The 20,581-nt window shown below is 35.0% G+C and overlaps 1 protein-coding gene across 2 annotated transcripts; it reads right to left on the bottom strand.

The window, feature by feature from the left end:
- Positions 1-3,656: 3,656 nt before the first annotated feature.
- LOC124631482 lies at positions 3,657-19,293 on the bottom strand. Of its 2 annotated transcripts, XM_047165896.1 has the most exons (5): positions 19,146-19,293; positions 18,965-19,046; positions 17,015-17,047; positions 12,876-13,058; positions 3,657-4,739 (listed from the first exon to the last, which is right to left on the bottom strand). In XM_047165896.1, the coding sequence occupies exons 1-5, from the start codon at positions 19,154-19,156 to the stop codon at positions 4,341-4,343; spliced, it is 708 nt and encodes a 235-aa protein (XP_047021852.1). In that variant the 5' UTR covers positions 19,157-19,293; the 3' UTR covers positions 3,657-4,340. The 2 variants fall into 2 exon arrangements, with proteins under 2 accessions (XP_047021852.1, XP_047021853.1); XM_047165897.1 differs by lacking the exon at positions 17,015-17,047.
- Between the last annotated feature and the right edge of the window lie 1,288 nt (positions 19,294-20,581).

Raw genomic sequence — 20,581 nt, 5'->3', positions numbered from 1 at the left:
AAAATAAACAGAGCGTATATTCCTACCACATCCTCTTTAATGAGATTATAATTTCAAATTATAATGTATGTGTACAGATTCCTGTGATATAATTTTATATGAGAGTCTTGGTTCTTAGTAAGTGGGAGTATATAATCTGCGTAGGTTAATTACGACTTACGCATTTGAGGATTAGGTGAATATTCAGTCGCAAGCTAACACCTCGACAGATCTCGTATAAATCGCTCCACGAGGCACGAGGCTTGATATTTACTTTACTTGCTAATGCTACACTGCGGAATTAGGTACGAACTTAATTAATCAGCTTTTCGTTACTTTAGATTATTTGTTAAAGTTATCTTAAAGCAATTATCAATATTATGTACTTCTCAGAATGCATTTTGCTAAGTGTAACTTTGTTATGTGATGTTATTTTTTATAAACCATTCATACTAGATATATTGTAGTTAAAAATGATTCACATAAAGGCTCAGTTAAAATTACTTTTCGAATAATAAATAATTATTTTTTTGAAATTCATTCCATTTACTGGCGGAAAATCACGTTCATTTCAGCAAGCAGCTCAATGCAGGGCATTAAATAAATATCATTACTGTGAAAATTAATATTTCAATAATATATTTACTGCTTTTCATTATAACTGCCTGAAACTACAATAAATAAAATCTCATTTCGTTTGCTTTACAAAGGTCATACATACATCATATTAAACTAAAATTAATTAGTTTAGTTTTTGTGACAAATAATGGCCTTCAACTTTACATTCAAAAGCTCTTGAGATGTACTTACAAACATATTTTTAGTGTACTTACGACAATTAGCTTTTCGGGATTTTTGAAAACTTCCATTCTAATTCATTATACAAGCTGTTGATTTGCATTTGTGCCATAGTTCAGGAGGAGGACATACAATACGTATATAATCGATTGGAATTATAGTAGATGGGAAATAACTAATATGCACTGCTTTTTTGTCATTGTAATGTCGTGGTATTTCAGAAGTAATCCAATTTTATGAATGAAATTTATGAGTGATCGTTGCGTATGCTTTGTGTTTGCGTTTGTGTGAGGGCGCAGCACGGTTTTAAGGCCATTAACACACGCGCCAAGTTTAAATAAGGCTAGATGACATTTACGGAATTCCGAAAAAAAATTAAAGAAAAAAAAATACGTACCAATTTTTTTATTGATTTGGGTCGAGAATCATTAGCATAATTACCTCCTTGAATATGGCACGGATGCAAATCAACAGCTTGTATAATCTTATACGAAATACAAGTGTTTACCAAATACGTTTCCTTATTAAAATGGATATTTCAATTATTTTCCTCTCAGCCCACTTGCTACAAAGATTGGTCAGCTAAATTAATAATCCGATAATTATTTCATTATTACATCAAACTACCAGCCAGCCGTTATGACATAAAGTAATAATATTGGAAACAATTTCAAGCAAATTGGACGAAGCCAAGTTATTTGACAACCGTTTTGTGAGGTGAATGCATAATCGAGAACGGTTTATAGCTCTGCCAGAAGGTCCTAATGGTCAACTTACCTTTTATTCAGATGGGACCAATCAAATCAAAATATTCCGACATTTGAAAAAGTCAACCCTGCTCAAGCTTTTAAGCTCTTTGATATTTCAAACAGATTAAACTAATTGGGTGTGTAAATAAAAATATCGGTATACGTGGGAATAGAATTGAAAAACCTCCAACGCCCACGCCAATTTAAATTCGAAGAATCCGTTTGAACATTTCATTTATGGCTATTTGAATGAAAAACGCGGTCTCCGTTCCTGATAAATAGAGGCGACGCGCAACGTGTTATTTTTATAAAGCGGCTTTCAATTTAACTCAGGGCCTAGTCTGAATCGAGATGATAAAAAAACATTGATATTCGTGGTACCGCCCTGCGGTTCTGAGTGAACGATCACGATCATGATGCCAAATCACGCCGGAGTATGTTCGGAATTCAAATAAGAAACAAAATATCGGCGGTGTCTGATATTTGCGGATCAAACAGATCGAAAGCATCGACGCTTCGCTCGATCTTATTGGCCAAATCACAACCGCGCCTTGTGCTCTAACCGATAGTGTGTCGAGCCGCATGAGACAAATTATACCTTTTACGTCGACCAGCAACGCTATCAGATAACATACGTTAACACATACTTTACACCTGAATACCAAATACACGTAGATTTATTCCACGCACTGATCAAAACAACATGAATCCGAGCTTTATTAAATTATCCGCAATCACCGGAATCGGCATAAAATCCGGCAAAGTTCAGAGGTAACAAACCCAATTGATATTATGCACTTGTTTACGATTGGAACGTTCTGTCGGTAATCGTTGGCGCAGGGGTAATAAAAATACTTGGAGTGGCCTCTAAACGGCGGAGCTATTACCTGTCATTATGCTCTAGAAGATACAATGCGGTGCTTGTGTATTTACTGCGTGGGTTAACGGGTTCAAAGCGTCTCTCGTGGGGCTGGGACGTACACTGGGTTTAATTGGCGCGCTCTAACGACCACGCCTCTCTCCGGTACAAGCTGTACTCTCGCAAATTGATTGTAATCTAGCCAAGGGCAAAGTCAATGAAACTATTCTATTAGAGATTACGAACACTAAGATATGAAGCCATGAACAATTGTGCCGCAAATTAGACACGTCTGTTTTACGTGACCTTTATCCAGTCTGTTAACGTGATTGCCTAATTATTGTAATTAGTTTTGTTTTAGAACAAAAAGAATTTCTTTTTTTAAATAGAAACTAAGTAAACTAGATCATAGTGTTGTGTCTTGTAAATAATGTACTCGAACTTACCGACTCTTGGGATACACATTTCCATGATTTTTTCCTGAAAACTACAGACGCGTAAATAGAATATCAACTGATTCTGATGATGACTTTTTGAATAACTTTTATCGAACTCTTTGAATTTCAAATTCTGCACAATGGATTGTTTTAGTTATCAAAAATATATAGTATAGTTAAACATTAGGTAAAGTTTTTCTCTGTACACACTGTACACAGTATAAAAAAAATATCTGAAATATTATATTACCTGTAGTCGCGCAATGCAGTAGGTTTTCAGTTACGAAATAAATTGATGCTTATTATAAACCGAAAACACATAGTATTTTAAAATTAATGCTTTAATTTAACTTCAGAATAAAGAATAAATAGGTACATTAAATCATGTTTCTGTTGTTCTTCATTAAAATATTTGAAGAGCAAATATTCCAGCCTCCATTGTAGTAAATATTTTATAATTACGAAGCTCGCCTTTAAAATGTTTTAGAAACTAGTTTAGTTCAAGAAGAATTTATAGTTTTTAACAGATTTAAACTACACTATACCCTTTCTTTGTGAACACAAAGGGCAGTTAAACCAAAAAAATTCTAAACATTTCGTCGACACTACTTAAGTAATTTTCATTGCCTTTAAACGACAGAATGTAATAAGTAATGTTATTATATCATGTTAAGTACTTTTAGGGCATTTTTTGATACTTTTAATATTATAATTAATAATAATTAAGAATCCACACAAATCTAGACATAGATATAATAGTACAAAATTTCGAAGGGGGTAATTGCGGGATATAGGTAGGCAATTGCAGGTGGAGTAAGAGTTTAAAGGACGAGCTGAAGGCGAATTGTTGCAAGTTTATTTTTTCATTATTATAGTACATTTAATTTATTTACAAATTCAGGTATAACCTCAACATTTTCTCATTACACTCTCTACATAGATCTAAGGCACTTTCAAATCATTATTAGGTTTCAAGATTTTTCCTTGTCCTCACGCTTCAGGAAAATTGAAAGGAAACTATTCATTAATGTTATTAATTTCCGTAATTTAATATTCTTCTATCAGATGTACATAACAACACAAAGTAGGAATGTTTACACACGCGGGATATTTGTAATAAAGATTCGGAAATAAATATGGCAATTAATTATTATTAGGAGGGATTACAATTATGACTGGCGAAAACTACCTACATAAAAATATGTTTCCAAAATCGATAAATATGCATATAACGTGTTGATTAAATACCCCAAGTTCATAATCCAATATTTTACATTCAAAATTATTTTCGAGGTGCTTTACACAATCATTCGTTTGTAATACACCTTCTCTATGTGGTTGTTACCATGGCAACGGGTAGTGTTTTCTGTTATAACTTTATATAAAAGTCTCATCGTTCTAAAATTACACGTAGTTAGCGTTAATACTAGACATAACAATAGGCAGTTCATTAGCTTACTTAAAAGATATACAATCACAGTACATAACTACGAGATATATAAAATGTTATAGTTAAATTCAGCCGATTGAGTAAGATCTTTTGAACGCAGCATGGCGTCTGCTTCTACAAAACCTTCGTTTATACTTTCTTCTAGTGTGAAATACTCTGAGTTTATCATTGTTTGATAATTCTACAATGTTCAGCCATTTTTGGTCTAAATCTTCTGGTGGTTTGTCGTTAACTAGGATTATAGGGAGTCGATTATGTTCGATATCTGCGTGAATGTTTTTATCTCCTTTCATGAGAGCTGTGGAGATGTTTGTCCAGTTGGTGATGTCTTCTGTACAGTTGGTCTCGTTCTCCTTGTTAGACGCGACAGATGTGTCGGCATTGTTTTGTGTCAGCTCTGTAATGGCGATGTCGCCGCCGCCTTCCTCTGGCGCTGTCTGACCCACTTCCACGTCGAATAGACGAAACTGGAATTACAAAGTAGAAATTAAATGAAATGATAACTGTTTACATAATGTATATAATGCAAATGGTAATAATAATTAACCTATACTGTCTGGAGATATAAGGGCAAATCAACTGATAACTAAATATTTTATTACCTATATTTTGCTAACATAAATACTGCCGCTTGCTAATTAAAATACAGACGCAAATAGAGCCCTAAGGATGAATAAATATTTTCAAGATATTTACAGGCCCAGAATAATATTTAAACTCCATTACATAAAATCTTGAACAGGTAAAATTAATAACACATTGCTTAAAATAACTTCATGTAGATTGAGAACAAACAACATTTACTGTGAAATAATTTTAAGTGGCAACCAGAGCACGGGTTGTGTAAATTGTAATGAAAATTCATTACGGATTATATTTAGAGCACAAGGAGTAACACTGTGGCAATAATTGCTGAGCAGCGAATTCTGTTGTCGAACTGTATGCAAACAACTGGAGTACAACTTCGTTTTACACACATCCAAACATACAAATACTCTCATACATACAAGTAAGTGTAATGTTTGAATATAATCAAGACGTACCTACTTACATACCAATGCCATAACGTAATTGTTTTACACATCAAAGTCATTACGAAGGCTGAGAGAGACCGCATTTAAGCTTCAGATTTGTACTTTTCAAAACTTACTAACACCTACTAGGTAAAATTGGTATTTTTTGCACCATTTCTACACTGTTTGCTTAAAAGACTGACTGACATGTTCGTGCCAATGAGCACTAAGCAAGCATTCTTTGAAAATCCCAAGAAACTGTGGGCAATACTTATACGATAGCTGTAATATATTGACATATCAGACACCACAATGGTGGCGTAAAGCGGCTATTCGTAACATATCCCAAGAGGACCGTGATACGAGGTGCGATTAACGTCGACTATTAAATACTGAAATCAACCCAACTAATTTGAAGTGGATTCATTAGTAATTTTCTTATTGTATCATTGCAGTTTTTTTTTTAGTTCAATTATATAGGATTTAGTTCGCACCCGTAAAATGCATCTGTCAGAACTTGTTTAATTTCACATTTAAAACGCCCCTATTTTCCCAAAAGATTATTTTCACTGTAACCATGTTATGAGAGCATATAATCGACTCTACAAATACCTTATCAATAAAATTTACAGTAGAGTATTTTCTAATTAGGTACACAAATAGGCCTTCATTATTACAGTGTCCGTGACACAAAGAGTGACATACATATTTCATTGTCTAATTCTTAGAATTGCCATGATGTAATTGGCAGCTTCGGGTCGGGTACAATGAGGCCGTTCATGCATTCTAATAACTAATTATGTTCTCTTACATTGTGTAATAGATTGACAGAAATGTTCCGCTCAATCGTTTGTTTTGTACAGGAATATACATATACGTATGTATTTAACCTACACAAAAATAAAATTGTTTGAAACGTCAACTACATAGCCTTTTTCAAAAAAATATTTACAGTTATCAATTTCATCAACACTATTCATTGTGTACCAAAACAGCATTATGCAATCTATACTATATATAGTGCGAAAGGCATATTATATTACTTTCAAATCTTATCTACTCCCTATACTTACTAACTTACAAACAATTAAAAATACGTAAATATCTTAGTACCCCAACACATAAACCTACCGCTAATACTTCGAATATAAAGCTCAAAACCTTTCAAAAAGATATTCACCAACCATTAACTGCTGGTCACCGGTTACAAATGAGCGGAAACGATTAGTAACGGTCAGCCCTGGCTTCTAGCCAACTTGTGATCCGTGACTTACTACCAACCGTCCCGTCCGTAGTTTTTGGAACTTGAATTTCCCCTCACGTTTATAATAAACTTCGGTTAGCGCAGATTTATAACACTTTGTTACATCGAAACTAGGGCATGCAATTTCGGTAAAATAAAAATTACCGGTAAAAATTCGGTAATAAAAATATTTTTACCGGTAAACCGGTAAAACGGTAATTTTTGTATTTTTTTTAAATGTGATAGATAACAATAATATTGGGTAGTCTTGAAGCAAAAAATAAATAAATATACAAGGTATAAGGTGTTAAACATTTTTTGTGACGTGGGTCGTAACAAAAAACATATCAGTACCATCCGTACACGATGTCGCCGACAAAATGCAAGAGAAACGGCTGCGATAGTACGGTCATGTAAAAAGGCGACCACCTGAGTAGATCGGCAATGCGATGTACTCAATCTCGATATACCCGGTCAAAGGCGCAGAAGCAGGCCGAAACTGCGGTGGTTGTGTCGTAATGAATGACATGAAAATCTGTGAACTCGAAAAGGAAGATGTCCTGGATAAAGCGAAGTGGAAGAAGAAGATACGGAAAGCGGACCCCGTCACAAGACTAAAAATTAAAGTGAAAAAAAAAAAAAAACATTTTTTTCATTGAAGCCTTTTATTATGGTAAATCATCAAATGACAGACTCTTTCGGTATAAAACCCATGTTCCTTCGTGGGCATTTTATGGACCAGGGTCGCGGTAACTTTCGAACAATCCCGCAGCCCAGGTAGGCCTTGGCCCTGCTGGGCCCCACTGGGTTCGCGCGCCGCCGACACGGATCTGTTGTCTATGCAGACTGAAGAACGATGAGCCACTCTAACTCACCACCCACAGACCGACGCCTACGGTGACCAGGAGTCGTCTCTCGACACTCGGCGCCCGTGTTGTCTTCCTGGTCCACTACAGCGGCTGGGATGAGAGGTGCGAGCTCGCAGTCGCTCCGCCGTCTCGTTTTTGAGCATGATTGCTTCGCACGGCTTCCCATTCCTTCTCGCTCCGGACTATGGCTTGAACCAGGGTCGGACGCGAGAGGTCGCCGCTGCCTATTGCCTCGACGACGACACTGCGGTACCCTTCCCAGGCAGTGCACACCTGGACTGTCTGCTCCACCGTGTCCTCAGAGCTGTACGCATGGTGGTGAAGTAAAAGCCCTTGCTCAGCAAGGTCATAGAGTAGGTAAAATAAGCATAAGCTACATTTTAGCTTATATGAGCTGACAGCTATGAGGAAAATCAGAATAACCGAATGAATAAAATTTGTTTAGATATTGTAAATTAAGAAGAAAGAAGATTTGTATCCATTGATTTGTGTATAGAGATAGCTAGGGAGCCACATGAGTTTACTTTCCCATAAAACAGCAACTTTAACAATATACATATTGTATGCAAAATTACATTATTTTCAAGCTACATAATGAAGATTTGACGTTAAATGTGAATAATTGCTATATTTTATCAGAAAAACGTAAAAACCGGTAATTTACCGGTAACATATTATTTTTACCGGTAATTTAAAAATAGCGAAAATGGGCGGTTTACCGGTAAAAACCGAAACGGTAAACCGGTATTGCATGCCCTAATCGAAACTGATTGCCGACAATTTCTTTCGCCATATGTAGCTGTTATAACGAATAAATAGTTGAAATCATATTTCATTTTCGTTGAAAGATATGCAGTTATGAAAATTGTTTGAAGATACTCGTAGGATGCGGAATCAGATATATTAATATTTAAAGGTTACGTAGTTTGAAAAAAATATTAGATGAAATTAGAAAACAAGATATTCCAAATTAGACAGATTATTTGAGAGTCTTCTGTCCAGTCTTACGGTTTACCATTTAAACGCAATCCCATGCATATAACAGAACTGTAGAATTATTACTAGTCTGCTTAGCATAACTATGCAGATGCACGTATCTACTAGATCAATTCGCTTGTATTTTGTTTCATGTTGTAATAACGCCAAATTAACAAATGAGTGTTTATTTAACAAAACACAAAAAGAGAATAGATAAATAAATAACAGTTTATAATGTAATCTACTTTGAACATATTACATTACAGTTCAGAAAAACATTTCTTTGACTCAAACAGGTATGCACATTAAAAACAAAGTAAATAGACGTACAATAATAAATGCTTCGTAAAGAGATTAATTAGTTTTGGAATAATGTTCACTGCAAATGCGTTTTTGTGCTAGCTGCTGAAAAACTTTTCGCATTTCGTAGGTATGCATCACAATTTCACCAGCAGCATGAATTAACTATAAATTAATATACCTAATGAAATGGTGAAATACCCAAGCTTTTGGTTGATTGGATATAGAATTTGGTTGATCAAATATTAGGTCAATTTAGAATAAATCAACTTCTGATACACGTACCTACCTGACAAAGAATATGTAGTCCTGTGTCTTGTTTATTCTACTTTTTAAAAGGTTAAGGAGGTTTATAAAATCTGAAATATGAATAAACCTAAGCACTTAAAAGCGGTATCTGTAGGTATTTTGCTTAAACACGAAAACAAGTAAGCTTTCAAACAAATAAGATATTTTCTTTTGTTCCATTGTTTACCATCTCTGAAAATATTGATACCACAAACTTTCAGCTTTTATAAATACGCAAGCTATTGCGTAGAACGTCTAAAACTTTGTTTATTACAGCATTCTATTTATTTTCAATACCACTAGATTTATGAAAAACAAATCATTTTTGTATTCATAATTTATTTACAAATGTTTTATTCATAATTTATTGACATTAAATATAAAGCAACCCAATTTAACGGCGCTCTTGACTTTGTTGACGTAACCTTGGCGAGTTATTATAATTTAAGTTTTAAAAACACCGCATTGCGAAGGTAAATAAACAACGTCTTTCAGCTCATCAATGGAGTCTGCGAAACTTTACTATCGCTGTCAAAATGTTCGCAGATCCGATATTGAGCGTTGATGTACGAAACAATTATAATTGTGAAGCCTTGAGCTTTTTGACGTATACCATCCATCGATACCAACAATATTTTGCAGTACTTCAACACGTTTCTTATAAACAATCTCCGGTTAGTTTAGAAAAAAAGTGATTTCGTACTTTTCATACAATACACATAAATCATGTACATTTTACGTGCATGCATTACGAAATTTTAAAATAAACCGCGCATTCCGCTTGTTTAACAGCCAGTATTCGGCGGATGTATAAAAAGTATGTTAATTAGAGCATTTGAAACTTTCTTCTAAATATTTTCTCTGATTGAAGTACCTATGTTTGGAGGATATGCGGCTTCTAACTGTCAATACGTTGAAGACGTTGCAAGTTATGATGTTCGTATTTATAGCCGCAGACTAAACACTGCAAGTTTCAGAGCCTTCAGACCATTCCAATGTTATTGTTTCGATTGTATAGCCGTTTGTTGTGTCACGGGAATGTTTGGAGAACAGATTTGGGTTGGTTTCAACACTAATTGACCTACAGATGTTCTAAATGCGGTTAACTGTTGCAATCTTTAGATTCGGTGCATTCATGTTATGATTTTCCATAGTACTGGATAAAGAGGTACATGATTGTTACAAATGGTGACGCAGTTGCATAAATTATGAGGTCCATTTAGAAGAAAAATAACGAATTCATAGCGCAGTATACTTACTCTACTATTTTTTTTCCTATTCATGAGTACTTCGTTGAAATAATTTGAGTACTGTACAAACACGAGTTTTTAATTTAAGAGTCCATTTCAGCATTAGAAAGCTGTACAGTTTGTACAGCTTTCTAATAAAGTTTATGATGCTATTATCTTTTCAGTACGTATTGATCCCACTCAATTTAATAGTGTTTTCTGCTGCACCAGGGGATAATAGTTTATTGCTCAACGCTTGACAAAACACTGCACATAAAATCTATTTTATAACCTACTGCTGCTTGGATAGACCATAAGATGTACTTTATTTATGGAGTATCTTCAGGTATTGAGAATGCCGCTGAGTTGCTATCGAGTCGGTTCATAAACTTTATTTCCTGATATAATATTCAAACCTCAGGTACTACGCCAGTTCAAAAATAGAATGACCATGTGTCTAGTGAATCATGAAATTCACTTGAATTTTTAACAAGGAAAACCTTTTCAATAGAACCGAGCTTCTAGAATGCACTGACGTAAATCTCCTGAAAGAAATCAATCACGAACTAATTGCAACATTTCTGAAAAAATAATCAGTCTTGCTTCAAACGAGTAATTGGCAAGCTCAGAATAGACTAGAAGTCGGTGGTGTTGTGTACCTGGTAATGTCTAGTTTTGTGATAATCACGTAATTTATTTACTTTCGATGTATGAGGCATCAACTACGTTCTTGACTTTGACTGGTTCACAATTTAATAGTTCGTAGCTCATATTGTAAACATGCTGTCAAAGTGGCATCAATCGCTAACGCAGATGTTTGCGTTACGGCGAGCTCCGGGTGATTCAGCCAACGTTTATTGCGGCCCATCGCGCGTTATCTCGCCCTCGGGTACTACATACTTTGATGTTGTTTTGTTTTTTTTTTTGGTGGATTTTTAATGACGTCATGAATTCTAAATAGCCATTTCATTACGGAACCGTGCTCACGTGAATTACCGATACTTTACTTTAACCGATTACGTAAAGCTCTTGATAAAGATGCGTAGATATTTTTGGTTGTATTCAAACCTTGCAAAGGATTAGTACCGTTTAAAATTACAATGCATGAGTTCAATATACATATGAATACCTATTACCACATACTTATCTAATAATTCTACAGCCAGGCGAAATGAAAAGGCTATACAAAAAAAATGTAAAACCGCTCCACATAAACACAATTCCGCATCCGGGCCGCGGAAGTTGACGAGACATTTACAAAAAAGACATCAAAACTTCGCCTCGCCCAACAAGAGGGACCACGAGACCACTAAAATGATGAATCGTAATAAAAATGAGGCGAACCACAAAAGTTGTGGTTTGACTAACTGTTCGTGTCCACTGGGATAATATGCGACGTCACTGTTGGAAACAAGTCGAGTAATGTCCCGAGTAGTGACCCACGCGCCTGTATTACTCAGTTGCGTAAACATGTCAGCTTTATAAAACTGGAAGGATCCTTTCAACTCGACCATTAATTTTGTTGTGGTCCAAAATGTTTTCAAGTTTCTCCAACTCCAAGTTGTTACAGAAAAGAAAGTCCGTTAATTTTGAATGTCTTGGAATTTTCTGTAGCATTTTTATCTTTTCTTCTAGGCCAGGAAAAGTTGGTAGTCTAATTTCCTTAGTTATAAAAATAAAGTACATAGTATGTGTTTACAAAAATACTTAATGTAACCTAGACATTGTAATTATGTACTTGCGTTATCTGTCCCTCTTTAATAGGTCAATGCAATCTTAAATTAGGAGAATCAAGTTCACCATCGCGATAATTATAACCAGCATTAAATTAAGCAGAACGCAAGGGCGCAGGTAATAATAGATTATGATGTTGTAAAAGCCGTCTGTCTGTATTTCTGATAACTACACTTAGCATATCGGTATTCATATCCAGTAATTAGGTTGCGGTGAGAGCGCATTCGTTTTGTATAGAATATCAAATGCAGCTGCATCCGGCTGAAGCTGAAAATCTGAACGTAATATTACATTATATTCTCTGCGTACATGTTTGCTTTAAAAATCTTATGTAATACGTAGCTGCTAGATTATTGTAAATGACAAATGAATACTTTAGATAACTTAAGACTCGTGGATGCACTATGTGTCACTTAATATTTACATTTATGTTCGTAATTACATCACAAACTGGCTTTAAGCATTTTCCCAATTTATTAGAGTTGTCTTAAAAGTTTGATCTCAGTATGAGCATGTTATTAACCTCTGAAAACAATAAAGAATATAATTACGAAAGTTGAATGCATTTCTGTTTCGTATATTTCAGTGTGTTAATGATTGCTCCAGCATTTTACAGTCAAAACAACGGATGTAAGTCTTTTACAAAATTTTTATTTTACGTTTCCATTTTCAATTTCATTGTTGATTTCGTTATTAACACGTTAAATACAAACGATTTTATAAACGTTAAAAAAATCTGAATTTAGAGGCAAGAAAAAACTAGATGTCTTTTTTTCAAAGTCCGTATGTACTAGGACATTTTTAAACAATTAAAATGTAGCAACATCCTAACAGAACACTATATGCACCAAGCTATAAACAAAATGTAACTTTCCATATCTCCTAGCAACGGTGATATCAAGTGACCAGGTAATATAAACATAAGACGGCAGAAACCATAAATAATTACCCTGTGTTTTTCCCTGGAGGCGGTGTAGAGTATCCACGCGACGTACACAAACATTATGAGGGCTGGCACCACGAGACTGGCCACTATGGGGATGCGACGGACCCACGCGTGGTAGAGGGCGAGGATGAAGAGTGAGATGCCTACAAGTATGGCCATGTACCGGCCAGTACGACGCCGCTCCTCCTGTAAAATATAAAAGACTTTTTTTAACATATGACCTCTATGTGTTTTGGTCTTTTGTGTCTTGAAGAATGACATGCAGATGTCGGTGTAGCTAATTAAAGAAGTGGTGGTGGTGGTTGGTATCGACAGGGATACATGAGCGACAAAAAATTGCTGTGTTATAAATGTAACTGAAAAATAAAGATAGGTAATTGTGCGCTAAGTTATCAATGACAGTCTCTGCAGTGTAAAACCTGCAGTAGCGTTGTTGTTGTAGGCAAGCAATAAGATGAACATAAGTTTCACCTGCGGCTAAAAAGTCGCAGACCGTATCTTCCATTCCATCAATATCAGTTAGGTTTTAAGTAAAATGAAAAAAACACAAGTTTTTAATATTCAACGAGCAGTTTTAACTTCTTTCAAAGGTCAAATGAGTCCACGCGACTTTACCATCTTGTACAGTTTTTACATTTAAATTAGGAAAAACTCCCACACTCTAACTTGGTATTGTTAGTCATGTTATAAGAAAAAGTACATTCTAATAAAAGATCATAATACAAAGATCGTATAAATACTATTCATAAAAGAAAACTAAATGATACCTGACGGTATGGGACGATATCAAAGACTTCATATTTTATATAAACTATAAATACATAATGTGAAACTTAACATTTTCTCCTTTGCAATTTCCAAAGTTTTCGCTCGCTTATTTACGTGCTCGGCTGATTCCTTTACAACACGAAGTAGACAAATTGAAAGGAATTTTAAACTCAGGATAGAAATGAAATGCGAAATGATACCGTGTATTAGAGCTGAGTGCTACCGGATGTTTTTCTTTATCCCTTTTTACGTCATATGTGGAAAATTGCTTTTAAAATAGTGGAAAACATTTTAACTTCGTTGAATTCTTGATCAAACAGAAATGACCGAAACATCAACAAGAGTGATTCTCTGATGGATTTATGATTAGTCGACGCCGATTATAGACACTGAAATTGAGGAAATCTAAAGTACTGCATACCTGACACGGCTATAAACGATGTTTATAATTTTAGAAGCTATAAACTGTGCAATTCATGTTTACTGTGTGAGATATTAAACGTTACTGCGAATCTAAATAAAAACTAATCTTAACTTCAACAATCAGTAAGTATAGGACAAATGGAAATAAAAAAATACTCTCAGATATCGCTAAAATTGGTAAGCAAAAATACTTGAAACAATATTTTGCGCTGTGCTCAATTTCCACCTCCAAACACTCTGAAAGCAGCGTGAAATCATATTGTTTGACACCATAGCCTCCCGCTGCTTAATAAATTAATTCATTCATTCACCGCGACACGAAGCTCGTCATCTATTTTTAGAGTTGGCCCTAACCCCTTTATAATCTACGAGGCCGATATAGCCTGTAACAATGTTAGGGCTGTGATTAGATTGCGACCGGCCCAGGCCCCCGTGGGCCCCGCGTGAACCGCATCAGCTATCAATCAGTAACCCTGATTCAATCAGCCCAAGATTGAGGGACCGCGGGACGCATAATGCAACTTCGGAATTGGTTGTTTTTCTTAGAAAAGCGAAGATGAGGTCCGTTGACTTTCGCTTTGTTTCCAACTAATGTTTGTACTCAAGCGCAAGTATTTTTACAATTATTCACCTTATTATGTCTACTGTATGAGACATATTAGACATGTTTTATAAAACACTAGCCGTTTTCCCGCGGTTTTACCCGCGTCCCGTGGTAACTACTGCCCATACCGGGATAAAATATAGCCTATGTTACTCGTGGATAATGTAGCTTTCGAATGGTGAACTTTGTGTAAAGAATCAAAAACATTTACATATCTTTGTAGATATAGATCGTTTTGGAAAACCATCGTATAATTTTCAAATAATGCTACTTGACGTAAACAAAACTTTAATTACATAATGAGTTAAGTAACAGAGTGTATTGTGCTACAGCTGCTCATGACGGATCGCCTTAGCCCACTCCAACAATGAAACATTTATCTTTATTATGAAACTCAGTCTCCTACTCATCTATCTACAAACTACGAAAACCAGACATTGAATAGAAGTTAGTTTTAATATACTTATAAATATGTTTTTGTCTTCTATTCACCTACATACACCCAAAACAAAAATGTGAAAGGCTGCCAAGTTCGATAATATGGAAATCCTTCGCCTATAAAAGAAGTGAGATCTGAATAAGTACCAAGTTCCATACACATACCTCAGTTAAAAATAGTGACTTTTTAATGATGTTACTTGGCAAGTTTTCACACACCTTCTTATAAACCTACTAAACGCAATGAATCAAGTATTTAATTTTCTATTAAAACTTGCCAAGTAACATTATTAAAAAGTAACTATTTTTAACTGAGGTATGTGTATGGAACTTGGTACTTATTCAGATCTCACTTCTTTTATAGGCGAAGGATTTCCATATTATCGAACTTGGCAGTCTTTCACATTTTTGTTTTTAGTGGGATTTCATTTATTTTTGTAAGGTTGTTTATTTTATTTTTTTCTTATGATTAAGTTAGTTAAGGAAATGTCTCACTTATACTATCTTTCAGATTTTTGAATATGCACTATGCTTCTTACAAAGAAATGAACTAGATTAACTAAATGGACTAGATTTACCAACTGACTGACATGACATGTTATCATATATTATGTTCGTGGATCAAAGTTACACATTCGTTATTTTCGAAAGTGACTCACACTTGGCCGTTTTCAGATTTTTACTTTGACTAAATACAAACCTTTGTAACGAATTTCAGATCGGTACGACCATTCGAAGATATATTATATAAATATAGATAAATTTAGTTCGTTTTAGTTCCTTAGGGGTATAAATTTACACTGGGTATTTTACACCTTCATTATTTTGAAACCGACTCACACTTGGCCATTTTCAGATTTTTCCCTTTACCTTGACATAAAGACCTACCTCCATGCCAAATTTCAAGTCAATACGACCATTGGAAGTGGTCTAGGTTTTTGATGAGTGAGTCAGTGAATCAGTGAGTCAGTCAGTGAGTGTATAGTAAAAAAATAGCGATTTTCTGACGTCAATATCTCAAGACCTACAATAGGTATATTAATGAAATTTTGTATATTAGATAAGTGAGGGGGTCTCAACAGATACTAGAAATTTGAAATGTGTAAATAAAATAGATTTTGAGTTATAGGGGGGTCGAATTTGGCCCGAAATGGTTCGTGAAATATAACCCACGGCCGGTGTGTCGCTTTTTTTGCTCGAACTTGGCGGACACACTGCCGTGTGTCTAGATCACGCCTGCTTTGCTCAAAAGGGTAGCCAGAGTATGCACTTTTTCCCGTCACAGAGCGTAAATCCAAAAAAATATCGATAAAGTAACCACATAGCTGTCGAGTTCGATATTTGGTCCAAATTGTGTCAATCTTTCTCAGCAACACACAGTTCACTAATACTAAAACTAAAACGACACGCTGAAAAGCTTATCCAGAATTCGGAAGCATAAGTATTTTGATGGCTGCTAATGGCTAATCTGAGATTCAGTGATTTGCGACAACGCGCCGCCGTAACAGGCTTTTCACACTGGCAGATTTTCCGAGCGGATGCTCGAAAACCGAGTATCTACGAATCGAGTGATGTCACTCGGTTTTCCGCTTTGAAAATCTGGCAGTGTGAAAAGGCTGTAATTCTCACGCCTTGTTTCTCATTGGTCAGGTTGGCAGTATGTCAGTCACGGTAGCCGTATATTGCTTAATCTTTGGTAGTGTAATCAAATGTTTAATAGCCAAACAGGGGTTAATTTTGTATGTGAACCAAATCACAGAAGTGAAAAATTTAGAATCAAGCAATGTTATGAACTTTAAACCATAGCCTTTGAGGCATACGTAATTAAATTGTTATTAGCATAATATTACACTACAAGAGTACTTTGTCACAGTTAGATCGTGTGAGTTAGCATGTGGTACTGACGTACCTCTCGCTGAGACCGCTTGGCTTCCTGCTCATCCTGCAAAAGAAGAACAAAGCGATGTATTCAAGTTTACTTTGTTGTCTTGTGTCCAGTTTCACGAATTATATAAGAAAACCATTCATCGGTCAGGATAAAAAAAACCTAGTGAAAAATATTTTTATAACGAAGACCCAGAAACTTTGCCCTTTTAAATTAGCGCAAATATAATATTTATACTGAAAATAAAACCTAATTTAATTCAAAGGTCTGTCCTGTTTATAAATGTTTTAAACGCGAAACGCCTGTCAGATATTATTCAAAATTATCTGGTTTTGAAAGTGCCCTCGAGTCAGAACCTAAACCGACGTGAAGAGACAGCTTAACGGCTTCCCTTGAGACTAAAAGGTTAGTGTTGGACCCTGGGAACTTACCCTATATTACTTACTTTCTTGTTTCTGTTTTTGTGAGAAACAGACCCTCATATTTCTCACGCCATATTTATGCGACCCCTGAAACGTTTTTGACTCACTATGCTATTATTTGCGGCGGAAAATGGGCTATTATTTAGTATATTTTATTATTGAAACGTGTTTCTTTTTGATAAGTGCGAAGCGATTTGCAATGAAATTGTTGGGGATTTTAGGCGGATATATTTTTTCAATACTTCTACATTTGTCACGGTATTATAGTATTAGTATAATATTATGTTGGTATTGTTTTCAGTGTGTTCACTGTTGAATGTTAATACTACTCTTTACAAGTTTGATGTAATTTTTTTTTGTTATATAAATTGTTATTGTAGACCTTTTTTAACTTAATAATTAAAGAGTTACAATATACATAAGTATGTAACTAAATGAATAACAACAAAGTGTGCATATGGTGGTACCCTTTAATTAATTATAACACTTGTATTTTTTTACGAAATTAAAACAAACTAAGGATCTATATAAAGGTACTATACAAAAAGAAACATGAAAGTCACTTCAAGCAGTTCCCGTAGTAACAAAACATTACGGTTTACAATGGTTGCGAAGTTTTCAGAAGCCCAAACGAGTTTTCTTGTGAAGAACCTGAAACTATTCTGGGTATCAGAGAACAAGATCGGAATTTTATCGATTTTGTTATAATGAATATATACCTATTTATAAGCAAAGGTTTTGTGATAAATAATGTAGAAAACCTAGTTCTTATTACTGATAGTAAACACTTAGATTAAATAGTCCCTTGGGAATGCTGCCTTTATATTTAATGTACTTACTTAAGACATATATTTATAAGTATGTATACATATGTAAGTATTTAAATACCTTAAAGTTAAAGATCAAAAGTCAAGTTAAAACATCGGCGTGGGAATAATACAATTAGAAAGAAAGCTCCGAGGCACTAGAGCGGTAAAATAAAAAAGCTTTAAATGTACAAAACAAAGACAAAGACAAAGAATCAGTTAATTTTATTAGAATTTACTAAGCATTGTAAATAATGAGTACGTACTGGGTTTAGAAACAGAAATAACACACTGTAAAAAAATCATCAAAAAATTCACCATAAAGCTTCTTTTCATAGCTCTTTCATACTATTGAAACAAATAATCGATTACATACCTACCTATTAATTGTATGTTTTTTGTACTTAATTGGCAAAATCAAATGTAGATTCTCGATATAGTATCATAAAGCATGTGTTATAATGTGCATGTAAAGAAACAACAAACATGGGTCAGATTAATTATGTTTCCTACTTACTCCTTCTTTTGTGAATTAACTGCAGACAAAATCATCATTTATTAAATAACATAGGTGCACTTACTTTAGACTGAATATTGTGTAAAATTAACCTTTTATTTAAACATCTTGAAAGCTGTACTAAAGAAATGCCAATCCACCTTTAGCAAGCGTGTGATCCATGGCTGTATGGGAAGAGGTCTGCACCTGAGCCCTGCATTAGGACAATAAAAAGGCTGATGATGATTACCTTTACAAGAGAATCAGACGATTTCTCCGTAGTGACCGATCCTTTGATGTCGTTGTTCAGCTTAAGATTCATTGTTTCGGTTCTAAAACACAAAACATTCATTAGAAAAAGTCCGAGTATTAAAAACGATAAAACACGCGGGAAATGTTTGAATATGGAGTACGTTGCTATAGCAACACACCTGTCACTCATAAACACGAACTGTTCGGTAGTAGCGATGTCGCAGCGAGCGCGACGACACAGGGATCGCGGGGTGCGTGTGCGCGTATTACCGACACGCCGGCACGACTACACTGCAGACGGGATTAACGCCACTGCATAATCATTCACGCCTTGCTTGCTTCGCTCGTTAAAAAAACGAGTAAATCCCTATAAGCAGTCTATCACCCCGATAGCTACACTAACTATAGTTCCTTATACACCAGACACCGAAACAATGATGCTATTAATCACTGCTGCGTAAATATCAGCAGGTGATGCTTTCCAGATCTCAATTTTATAGTTGTTCTAACCACATGCTGACTATAAAAGAATTTCGCTAAAAACGAAAAATTTGCAAGACGGTTTCCCGTCGATTTTAATATCCGAGGTGTTAGATTAAATCACTCAGTGGGTCGAATTTACGGTTGAAAAATGTTCCTACTGTTGAATGTTATCATCAATGCGTTGTGGGAAGCACTTAGTTGATTAATTATTATGCCGAGGGAATGCCTTTGATGTATCGAGCCTATTAATATCTTTAATGGACTTGTAAACCGATATAAATGGCATCTTATCATATTAGGTAGCTACTTGCTTAAAATATTAGGAGATTAAAAGTCATTAAACCTTCCACAGGCATCTGTACCTACACCTACCTACTTTATTCCTCAATTTCGTAGTAGCTTTGTAGCGTCGGGATTTGTCACAGATAACAAAAGCTAATGTCATTACATTTCCCTGTACACACAGCTACTTGAGAAGTAGTAATTTCCCTACAAGTGTGTAGAACAACGAACGACAATGGTCTCAAAATGTTCACAAATACGCACGATGAGAACACAACGAGTAGGTGTAGACACAAGTATATAATAAAAGGCCGAAGCTCTGTTTAGTGAGTATAATTACTAACAGCGGAGTTGATATAACGTACGTGTAATACTAATGAAATGTCTGATGTCTGAGCGTGTCGTTAAAGTCAATGACGTGAAACAGCAACACGCAGTTAAACGCGTCCCGAAGTTTTCCATTAACAACAGCTAGGCTTAGGGAACACAACTTTTTATCATAAACAATCCCTCCCACTAGAAGTTTGTTTGAATGAATTTTAATGTTTTACTCTTGCATTATGGATACTAAACAGATTTCCATGTAGGTCCAATCATACGATTTTAGGATACAGTCAATTAAATATGATTTACAAATAACCCTATTACATTATTTTTTATAAAATGACAAGTAAATATTTTGTAAGTGGATTCATAAATCGCATAAATACTTTATAGTTTGTGACGACTCTATTAAGACCTCACCTTAGTTTCCGTTGTGGAAGGTCGATGTAAAACAACAATTTTAACCAAAATGTGTTTTTATATTCTTACGTAGAAGTAAATATGTACATAGGTACACATATGATAC

Source organism: Helicoverpa zea, chromosome 6, assembly GCF_022581195.2.
Source record: "Helicoverpa zea isolate HzStark_Cry1AcR chromosome 6, ilHelZeax1.1, whole genome shotgun sequence".
Lineage (NCBI taxonomy): Eukaryota > Metazoa > Arthropoda > Insecta > Lepidoptera > Noctuidae > Helicoverpa > Helicoverpa zea.
The sequence above is the reverse complement of the archived record's forward strand: the minus strand, read 5'-3'. Positions and strand labels throughout refer to the sequence as shown.